The 10,981-nt window shown below is 41.2% G+C and overlaps 1 protein-coding gene across 2 annotated transcripts; it reads right to left on the bottom strand.

Annotated features, from left to right (window-relative positions):
- Positions 1-526: 526 nt before the first annotated feature.
- LOC131891958 (retinitis pigmentosa 1-like 1 protein) lies at positions 527-10,651 on the bottom strand. 2 transcript variants are annotated; one of them, XM_059241664.1, is made up of 4 exons: positions 10,093-10,651; positions 6,347-6,504; positions 2,801-3,332; positions 527-2,489 (listed from the first exon to the last, which is right to left on the bottom strand). In XM_059241664.1, the coding sequence occupies exons 1-4, from the start codon at positions 10,108-10,110 to the stop codon at positions 567-569; spliced, it is 2,631 nt and encodes an 876-aa protein (XP_059097647.1). In that variant the 5' UTR covers positions 10,111-10,651; the 3' UTR covers positions 527-566. The 2 variants fall into 2 exon arrangements, with proteins under 2 accessions (XP_059097647.1, XP_059097648.1); XM_059241665.1 differs by having other exon boundaries at positions 3,113-3,332; positions 10,093-10,650.
- Between the last annotated feature and the right edge of the window lie 330 nt (positions 10,652-10,981).

The raw sequence follows: 10,981 nt of genomic DNA, 5'->3' as shown, positions 1-10,981 counted from the left end.
CCTCTGACTCGCTCTGCCTTGAAGGCCCATATACAAAAGGTGCACCTGAATCCTTGGCTTCAGTGTCCACGGTGCTCCAAATCTCTTAAAGGCCGGATAGGAATAAAACTACACTTGCAACGCATTCATGGCTTGAATGCCACAGAAGAGCTTAACAACATATTGACAGCAATATCAAATGAACCCTTCAAATTGAGTCTTGTTCCCAAGAATGTTTGATGCCCAAATACAAGATGTATTTATTACCAAACGTGAGCAAACACTTACTCAAAGTGTGATCTCAACTGCTCAAATCTCATACTCTGATTGAATCCCATCATTCTTGCCCAAATTGCGTTTGTCAACAAAAATTGGCTTGTTGGTTTGACCTCTCCACAACTGCCCGGCTGGCTCCTATACGACAAAAACTACACTTGCAACGCATTCACAGCTTGAAGGACGCGGAAGAGCTTAACAACATATTGACAGCAATATCAAATCAACCCTTCAAATTGAATCTTGTTCCCAAGAATGTTTGATGCCCAAATACAAGATGTATTTATTACAAAACGTGAGCAAACCCTAACTCAAGGCGTGATCTCAACTTCTTGGATCTCATACTCAGTTTGAATGCTTTCGTTCTCGCCCAAATCCCGTTCTTCAATCAAAGTTTGACTTGTTGGTTTGACCTCCACAGTTGCCTGGACTGGTTCGACAACAGCAGGCTCATCTTGAATCAGGACTTCATCCGGCTTGCCATTGCTTTTCATGCCTGTTGGCATAGTTTCAAGACTTGGAGTGCTCTCTGTGGTTTCAATGCTGACACTGTTGTCGTTTCTCTCCTGGACGCTGTCCAAGTCCGGTTTTGGATCCGCCTCCACCATGGTAGAAGGTGCTTGGTCAGACCTTGGGGATTCGGCTGCGGGATTGACGGTTTGTTCCGTGGATTTGGGATCCGTTGTTTGTGAGAACTCGAGATTACTTTCTTTCTCAGATTGTACGTGAAGCTTCTCTTGGGATACCTCTAGGCTTTGGTGCTTAACTAGAGAATCATGGGGAGCGCTATCATCTTGAGGAGAGGGTGTTACTTTGCCTGTCTGAGACTCGGTGTTTTCTTCACCTTGTACCTCTTGTTCAATTTTAGCAATGGGTTCAATTGAATTTCTTCCAGAGTCCCCTGAGTTTATTCCAAGCTCAAGGTTCAGAAGAGATTTGGTCTCTTTTGAGTTTTTTTCGCTACTGCTTGAGGCCTCTTGGTCTGGGCCCGATTCAAGAATGAGGCTTGGTGTGTCAAGTTGCGGGATTGCCTCCGTCACGCATTGCTCTGGACCAATGGAAGACTCTGGTTGTATTGCTGGTAATGGGTTGTTGGACGCCTCAACCTGGGTCTCTGGTTTGGTGCAAGTTGCAATAGTTGACTCTGATTCTTCTAATTCATCTTTACGCTCTGGCTGTTGTGGTTCTGGTTCTGCCAATATAGCTTCAGGCTCAGGCTGTTGTGGCTCATGTTCTCCTGATTTAGTTTCTGGCTCAGACTGTTGTGGCTCAGGTTCTGTCAATTTAGCTTCAGGCTCAGACTGCTGTGGCTCAGGTTCTGCTAATATAGCTTCTGGCTCAGGTTCTGCTAATTCAGCTTCAGGCTCAGGCTGTTGTGGCTCAGGTTCAGCTAATATAGTTTCTGGCTCAGGTTCTGCTAATTCAGCTTCAGGCTCAGGCTGTTGTGGCTCAGGTTCTGCTAATTCAGCTTCAGGCTCAGGCTGTTGCAGCTCAGGTTTTTGATGCATTGTTGTGTGGCTTTTGGAATTAGGGATGGCGTGGGCAGAATCAGTCAAAGTTGAGTCGTTTCCTTGGCCTATTGGCATTTCCTCACCAATGATTTGAGAGGCATTCATTCCTGGCGTTGGTTTGCCAACGACCTCTTGAGTCTCCATGCCAGTGGACATAATCAACTTCTTTCGCTTCTTCTTATCTATGGGCTCCTCGGGAATAATCTTTTCCCCTTCTGGTTCAGCCTTAGCAACAGGTTCGGGAATGGGATCAGGAATAAGAGCCTCTTCTGAAACGGACGGAGGCTTTGTGTCTTTCTGCGTAAGTTCTGGGCTTGGAGGTGGTGTCACAGGATGTTTTGTAGACAGATTAGACTTCATTGCTGACACTGAGGATTCACTCCTTGGGAACCGAGGCTTTGGCTCTTGAGTTGTTGGCCTAATTGACGTCAAATCCCGTTTGGGGTGGATGTAGGGTTCGTCATCCACATGAACTTTTTGGTTCTGACGCTCTCTCTTACGTTTCAGCATTTCCTCCCAGTCTTTGCGCAAAGCATCAAACGCCGGAGTCTTATCCCATTTCCGGCTATCCATTTTCTTGAACAAAAGGTCAAATTCCCTCGGCCTGGTTATGCGGAACATCTCCATATCCTTGATTGTACTGAAAGGCTCTGGTTCATAGACATATCGGAACTGATGCCAACGGTACTCATATGGCTTGTAGGTCATCCACTCTGGGTTCAACTTTAAGGATAGAGAAGTGAATGGTGAATATGTTTATTGTTTTGAAGCTTCATTTTTATTGGATCATGTCTATAGAAAAAGAAGCAAAGCGCAGGGATAACGAAAGCCTTTCATGCAAATAAAACCATAAATCAGTTCTATATTGGACGTCACAAGAGTCAGTGGAAGAAGGATGGACAAGACAAGAATACGAACTAACCATTGTCTCACCTCTATCAGACTAGGTTGAAAAGCCATGCACTGTAAGTTGTTAGTGGCAATGTGTGAGAGTTGCAATTGGGATTAGCATTTCATTGGATGGTGAACCGCACCCGTTTTGACACCGGGGTATGTACGTTCCGGTACGGAGCATAAGGAGTGAAGCTGGCCCGATACCGCCTGAACGGGAAGTCCTCATTCCTCTTTTGTGCTATCAACTCTGGACCCATCTCAATCTCCGGAGAGTGTAATCTGGCGGCAAACGGTTGCTGTGGTCGGGTGTAAAACAATGGGGTCACAATTTCATCCAAGGGTTTGGTATAACACGGTGGGGAGTCGCGGGCCCTCCCCATGAAGTAATAATCGGGCAAGCAATGGTCGTCCTGGAACCCAGTCATTAAAGTGGTTCCATGAACTCGAGCTACCTCTGGCGGTGGAGTAGAGAACCGAGTTGGTTCAGGAGAGTATTGCTCCCGATTTTGTTGGATGTCTGAAGCCAATTTGTCCATAGTGGCACAAAATGGGTAACGCTTCGAGGTCAATGGATATGGAGGCATAGCACGAAACGTTGGTTCTCCCACATCCGGCAGCGCCCTGTACGTGACGTCATTTGGGTTGGCAGAATCAGCCCCAAAACCATTTAACCTGAAAGCATAATTCAATACCTAGTTGGTGAGTGATGGTCAGGGCTTGGAAGAACAAAGTTGTCGCAGTGATTTTTCTACTGTACGTAATAAAAAAAGAGTGAAATGCCAAAATCCTGTGACAGCTGATTAAATTAAGGAGTACGATATCATTATAGCAAATAGGATGGTTACAAATGCATTGATCCTGTGGCAACACTCAAGGAGCAGAATAGCATTATCTTAAATCTGTTGTTAGATTAACAAATGCTCATAATAATTTGCGTCCATGAAACACTCGCCACATAAACTCATTGAAAAATATTTATATCTGCGTATGATTTCTCGCAATGTTTTGGGTTCTTGTGCTGGTCAGGTTCGTGATTTCTTTACTGGTCACCAAGCAACTCTTACTTTCACACTTTGTTAAATGGTGCTAGTCACAAGCACCCTTTTCAGAGAGCAAAAGAGACCAATCACAATTCATGTTCCCATTTATTTGGCGATCCGTGCCCAATCGAGTAATCATTGTGATATGATACGGATAAAAGATGAACAGGATGAACGATGATTCACGGAACAGTTTATATTGAAATGCCTTGGGACAATGTATGTTAACGTCTTGTGAAAACTGCGAAGTCGTTGGATTGCCCAACGTGCAGTCGGTTTGGGGGCCAGATGTCAACCAAATGTCAAACCAATGCTCGCGGAGACGTCTTAATCCATCATAAGTAGCTTCTTCAGCCCTTCATTGCTGATAGACAAGGTCTCGGAAAGCTGTGAAATTTGGAGACTCCCAAGGAACTGAGTCTCAGAAATTGATCCAACACAATCTCGCAAATCCTTGGTTACGTCAGACAATTATCTCGTGGTTATTTTGAGAGGGGGAAGAGAATCTGAATAAGAAATCTCATTCCCAAGAATTATTGTCACCGAAATGCCGGCCCTTGACCACGAAAGACGACCAAACTCTTCATGGACATCTGTGAAATTGATGAACCCTTTGACGTTCAGGCCGGTGGCGGGGAGGAGATGTTTCCATAATCCCATGGTTTACAGGAAAAGCTGACACATTCAACCATGAGCTACTGTGACAATCCTTTTAGCCTCCATGAGGAAGAGGCGGAAGTCCACGTTATACGGGGAAGTTAGACCATCACAACAGCCACCCATCAAACTTCAACGAGGACAGAAGTCTCAATTTGGAGCTTGAGGAGAGAAGTCGGAGTTTGAACCTCTCCAAGGAGGAACCACCTGCCATCGCTAAATGCTAGGATTTTGCCATTGTTGTGGTGCCAAGAAGTGGGAACTGTTTCGAAGGACAGAGATCATCGTCATATGGGAGTAGGAGACCCAGGAAGCCGTGCAAAAGAGCAAGAGGACCTGGGACAGTGCTGAGTCTGAGTAGAGCACTTCGTCACTCTGTTAGTGTACCTTCAATGGAGATCCTCGGATGACGTCCACTCGACGGGATTGAACCATCTCAACTCGGATCGAACAACAATATACAGCCATTTGTTTCTTATGTGAATATCCCCTTTTCCATTTGCACAACAATTCCTCCACTTTTCTTGCCGGAACAAGACAGCAGGTGATAGGCGGTGTGTTTGCGTTGAATAAATTAGATTGAAATGTACAGTTTGCCTTGAAAACTAGCCTAGATTTCTCACACAACCGAGATTTATCTGTAACAGTGGGGAGTAGAGGTAGCTAGCGATTTGTATCCTTAGTCAATAGGACATGCTCACGAGGTGTACTAGAAACAATAAACAGATAAAACTTTAAGCTCGCGTTGATACAGAAGTTCAATTGTTGGTTGAAAAAGCGGTGTCATTTTTACGTTTGACACATCCCTGCCTATCTGAAAGATGGAGCTTAGGCGCAAAGGGGTACAAAAAAACCAACAAACTGATCGTGTGATCCTATCCTATTGAAGATTGTTTGAGGCCCTGATAAAGGAAGCTCGAACTATTATTGTATGCCTTCATTAGGGTTATAACCGGAGAAGTTGAATCCTATGTACCAGGTGCTCTCCTTCTCCGAGAGCTATCAAGGTATTTGTACCTAGTGCTTGGGTCAAGAGTTCCATGTTTCCGTTCACCAATAGAATTCAATAAGTCAGGACATTTTACCCGTGGCCAGTGGACGGAACATTTGGATCCACGACACTCTCCCAAGTTGATGTACATGAAAGTGCCATCATGCATCGGGAGTAAACAAGGGAAGGTCTGTCTGTTCTACTTCCAGTTGTACGTGCGCCCCAAGATCAAAATCGGTCTTGACGTCACCTTTGCAAAACATGCATGCTTGTGCTGGCTCTCCAGGTAGAATGCTCATTGCTCATCTCTTCCACCCTAGAGAGTTTGGGAGCCAATTATCACTTTCCTACCCAGAAAGACGCGACTTTAGCACACACAAAGCTGTCTGGATAATAAATAATGGGGATAGAGTGACTGGATGCCTGTCCTACATTCAAACTTCATTAGTGATTGTTGAGAGATCATTTTGACCTTTTGGAGACTCGCCTGAGCCTTTTATAGTAACTCGCTCCAAGTTGTCGAGCGGGAAAACAATCTTAGCTAGAGCAGGCGCGTGAAATTGCCTCGTTTTCCAATTCCGTCATCCATATGCATTCACTTGAAATGTCAAAGACTTTCCCCCTCGCCTTTTCTTCCCTTAACTGGAACATGACTTGATTTCTTTCTCTACTTCTAAAGCCAAGGAGGATCTTTTCTTTCCAGGAAACGCTTGTGAACTTTAAATATCCCGCTAAAAGCAGCGATCCACTCTTTGTTTGTTTGAACAAACTTATGTTCGTAAGGTGACCAAACAAATGCACGCCTTGGATCACTTTGGCAACCCTGTAGATATGCCTGGGAAGGTGTTCCACCTCTGTTCAGAGTTCAGTGATCAAGACAAGATGCCTACCAGCTTGTCAAAGGAGCGACAAATAGAAGAGATTAAGGACTTCAAAATGTCGATGAAGTTATTGGATACCACCCTGATATTTTCAGGTTCAAAGAAGTAAGCGATCACCTCTCCAATGATTCACACATGGTCCCCACAGACTGAATGGGTTGTCTGCCAAGACCCAAAGGACCTCGATTGAACTCCACTTGATTCAAAATGTCCCGAACCAATGCTCCACGATGGCGGCGGTGCATTCTGTAGTCAATATAGTCGCTAAAACGGTTCTGAAAAAGAAACCGAGAAAGTATTCCTTAGCGTGAACGTCCTTGTTATGAGAAAGCTTAAGAGAACAGTCTTTTTAATGGGCATTTGAAATCTTTTGTTCATGTGTAACAGGTGCCTAAAAGATAGGAAATCCTGACTGATTGATTCATTGCCAAGAGATGGATAATCATTTTCCACGTGATTTGTGGCAGTAGACTTAATCAACGAGAACCAGGGCCAATCAAAACGTGCACATAAATAGGGTCTTCATTGACAGCAAATTTGTATTAAAAATCACCTGGATTTGCGCAAAACCTTGCAAGTAAACTTGTCAAAACATTCACGTTAAACACGTTCTAGAGGCTATTATTTTGGCTATTTTTGCTTAGCATACACGCAGTATGTAGATGAAGCGGATATTCTTTCATGATAACCTCCATCACTAGAATGCCGACCCACTATAACTGGGGAGAATATTTTTGCCTTTGAGATCAAGATTTGTTAAATCAAAGTACGACTGTACTGTATGCAGCCTTTGCAATATATTTTCAAGCTATGTTCAACTTCCTTGTCAAACTTTTTAGTTAGAAAAAATGAAAAAGACTTCAATGTCACGATTTCTTTCCCAGCAGAAATTACCTAAAAAATATGTTAAGTGGCAAATATTGCAAATAAAACAGCCAAGTTTGCAGATGAAAAAAAATGCAGAGATTTCCAGGATATGCCAGTTTTTTTGCCTGATTCCCAAGATGCCAGTTTTGGCCGGTCCTAATGATAACACTAGCTCAAGTCTAAAGGTGAAACTTATCTCTTCTAACTTCGTTTTGCTTTGATACAAATCATTATCCCTTACTCTGTAAACAAAAGGTTTTTTTATATAAGAAAGTGGAACTATAGATCAGCCGGGATTTGTTTTTGTCTCAGAATTGAGAGCAAGAAAGAGCGTAGAAGTCTGAAGGTAACAAGCGCTCTAAAGCACAGTCTTGGTCAACCATTTCAAATCTTTCAGATGCTGAAAAATGTAGATAAAAACTGACGCCCAAAGGTCATGAAAGGGTTGCTGAAAATAGCCAATTCCAGGAGGCTAGAGAGGTTGGAATTGCTCAATGTTCGAAGAAGGTACGACAGAAGCTTGATAATGTCTGTACCTTTTCACACGTATTCATGAGCTTTATCCCAACCCAGATTTTAGGTTTAATAACTCAGGGACTCTTAAAAGCGGAAACGACACGACTTTCCTAGGCCCGCCAATTCGGGCCATTGTGTTGAATTAAGACAGTACCTCTTGTATCAATAAATCAAGATTGCCCGAACTATATAGGACATTTAAGTGTTTTAATTTGCCAAAGTTCTGGTGAAAACAAGCTTTTGCTTACCCAAAACCTGAGGAATTACGTGCTCATAAAATTTGAAATTGTTGATAAATTAAGATGTTCATGTATATATGTTCATGATATATTAAAGTGTTGCTGAAATAACTCTATCTATCTATAAGAATAGATATAAAAGATAAGAATAAGAATAATACAATAAGAATCTCTATGATATATAACTTCGTTCATCTACCAAATATTTCTGCATTGATTTGACAATTCAAAAGAATAAATGAAATAACCATGAACATCAAATTAAGCAAAAACAATCAAATTGTCTTTAAAATCAGCGAAGTATTGCACAAAACTTGCTCCAAAATACCCATCGAAAGATAATCAACCACAAAAACCATTTAGTTAATTGATGAGGAACTTACAGTGACAAATAACAAAACAACGGAATTAAAAAGGCAATAACAGTACATGTACATAAATATAACATAGTGGAATACCTGTGATGGACAATTGACAAATTTGTACTAATTCACCGTTTAGAGTAATGCTTGAATTTATACTCATTAGGAAGTTTGCATAAAAGGCAAGCATTATTTAAAGGGCGCAAGGTAATACCAAAGTCCAGTCCACCAGATTTTAATTTGAATTTTGAACTCCATTAAACCAGATTTTTAGCAAAATCTGCCAAAATAGTTGAATTTAGCAAAATTCAGCCTAAATACCCAACTTTTGGTTTTAAGGCCATTCCCAGAATGAGAGCTTTAAATTCATAATAATTGCACCAAATTGCTTGAAATTCGGTCACGATGTTTCTGAAACAATTTCTTCAAACAATAGTACTAGCAAAAAAATATTGACTGATTATATTTGGAGGAAATTCTTGCGGTATCAAGGAAACCTAATTAGAATTTTCCAGTGATTGTACGTACTTCAAGACATGTTAGAAGTCCGTTTAAGTCAATTTACGCTTCTTGTTTGAATCATATAATACAAGAATGATTTCAGTCAAATATTTTGTTCAAAAGCTACACAAATAATTGACATTCAAAAATTTCAGCACCAATATTTTAGGCCTAACTTGGCAGGAAAAGTTTGCTGATCACAAAAAGTGGCGTTTCCTTGCTCTAGTGTCCTTGAATTACTGTATAGTGACCTTGGGAAGCTTCAGAACACATTGAGAGCACCCTCCAAGCCCTCGAAAATCTCAGTCCTCCTTTTTCTCCCTTTAAGGGCTCCTTCATTGCTCTAATTGCTTCCCTCAAATATTCGGTGGGAGTGTGTAGGGTGTGATCAAGAGGCGCTGTTTAAGTCAGACTTGCACAGATTTTTGACATCAAATGTGCAGAGAGAATATGAGGGCGTAGATCCAGTAGCATCTGCTAAGTCAGGCTTGGACAAGTTCTTGAGCAAACTTCTGGTTCAACCCAATATTCGCCAGAAACCTTTTGAATATACGACCCGCATTGGTCGGTAAGGCCAGCCATTTTCAATTCACCCATTCGGCTCCTAGGACTTAATTACTTTCGAACCTCCAGACGTTTATGAATTGTCATGTTTTTACCATCTCATTTATCACTGACAATTTCAGTACCATCAATATCTCTCCTAAAATCCCTTGAGCACAAGCCATCGGCTTGAGGGGTTGTTGGGCGTTGTGACTTCAAGATTTACATTTATTTTGTTCCTATCATAATAGCCCGAAATACATTCATACATAATCAAGAGCTAAGCAGATCCGCCAGGTCTAATTCGTTGGTGGATCATATATTTTATGAACAGAAAGCCAAACGAGATATGCATACTTTCACTTTTCATTGCTAGGGATTCTATTCCCAGAAGTGGTAAGGAGATATGCAAAAGAGTTATGAGAAATGCAGTTTTTTTTGGTTAGAACATCACCTATTCTGACCTTTCGGTTATCATCCTTCGCTTGGAAAAAGCACATGTTTTCGTTATTTATGACTTCTGATGCAGAAGAACGCAAATTTTGATGCCTCAAAGGCATCGAAAGTCGTTTCAAGAAAAGTTTCAGGTTGCAGGTGGAATGTCATAAATCAGTGTCCACTTGAGCAAATCGGTCACTTTTATTGAGCACTCGAGGCTGTTTAGAAAATGAGCGAAAAATTTCCTCGAGGCGACCAACTCAAATACTAAACATATTCAAATTACCAGTAAATGTCGACCTTCAAAGTCAGCAAATTTGTACCATTTCACTTGTTTTTATATTCGCTTGATCTATTATTTTCGGTCCCATTTTCCAATTGTCTTGTTTTGACTTACCCTGTCATAGAAATCCATTTTAAGTTTTCGACTTGAAATGTTGTCGAATATCGCCCACCTTCAACGGAATCCAGTTGTGATGTGAACTTTCTCGTTGACGATCCAAGTAAACGAAACATTCCATCGATCGTCATGCACTCATTGAAGATGACTCTGGGACCCTGGAGAGCAAGATCTGGCACAAAAAAAAGCAATTACATCAGGCAATGGAAATTGTACCTGTTTCTAAGGACATGTGAAAAAGAAAAAGAAGATGACATAATCAATCAAAGAAAAGTAAAGGGACAAATATGACAACTACTTGAACTCCCTAAGACCATTACCAATTGCTTTCAATGTGCTGCATTAAACAGGAAGGCCATCAGGTTGGATGGAAAGCCTTGCAAAATTCTGTTGACGTCTCAAAGTCATTGCAAGAGCAACTCAATAAAACAAAATAAAGATTGAAGTCAAACAGTGAAAGAAAAAAAACTGCAATTCGTAATGTATAAATGGGGTCAGCTTGATTACGTAGATGAATGGATAAATTAAGTAAAGAAGGAGGGAAGGAAAGAAAGAAAAAATGTAACAAATATTGTCTTTTATCGACGTTTGGTAGTATTGATCTTATTTTTTTATCGCAAACTATTACCCTTGGATCATCAAGAAAAATAGCATCTGCTATGCAAAATTATGTGCATATAAATGTATTTTTTGGAAACAAATAAAATAGTAGCTATCCAATGAAACTGCTTTTTTCAATAAATGCCAAAAAATTCTCACCCAATGAAGATGAGCTACAAAGTCTGAGCACGAAGAAAAATTCCGTTGTTCAATATATTTTCTGGAAGGAAGGACATTAACAATTCCTCAGAAAAGCTGGTTGGCAAAATCTCAAGTTAGAGACAAG

Source organism: Tigriopus californicus, chromosome 12, assembly GCF_007210705.1.
Source record: "Tigriopus californicus strain San Diego chromosome 12, Tcal_SD_v2.1, whole genome shotgun sequence".
NCBI classification, from domain to species: domain Eukaryota; kingdom Metazoa; phylum Arthropoda; class Copepoda; order Harpacticoida; family Harpacticidae; genus Tigriopus; species Tigriopus californicus.
The sequence above is the reverse complement of the archived record's forward strand: the minus strand, read 5'-3'. Positions and strand labels throughout refer to the sequence as shown.

Bases quoted from the DNA above. Each gene is read 5' to 3' on its own strand.
- LOC131891958 (XM_059241664.1), bottom strand. The intron at 3,333-6,346 runs GTGATCGCTTAC...TTATGCTTTCAG, and splicing joins ATGTGTGAATCATTGGAGAG to GTTAAATGGTTTTGGGGCTG. The intron at 2,490-2,800 runs GTGCGGTTCACC...CTATCCTTAAAG, and splicing joins ATACCCCGGTGTCAAAACGG to TTGAACCCAGAGTGGATGAC.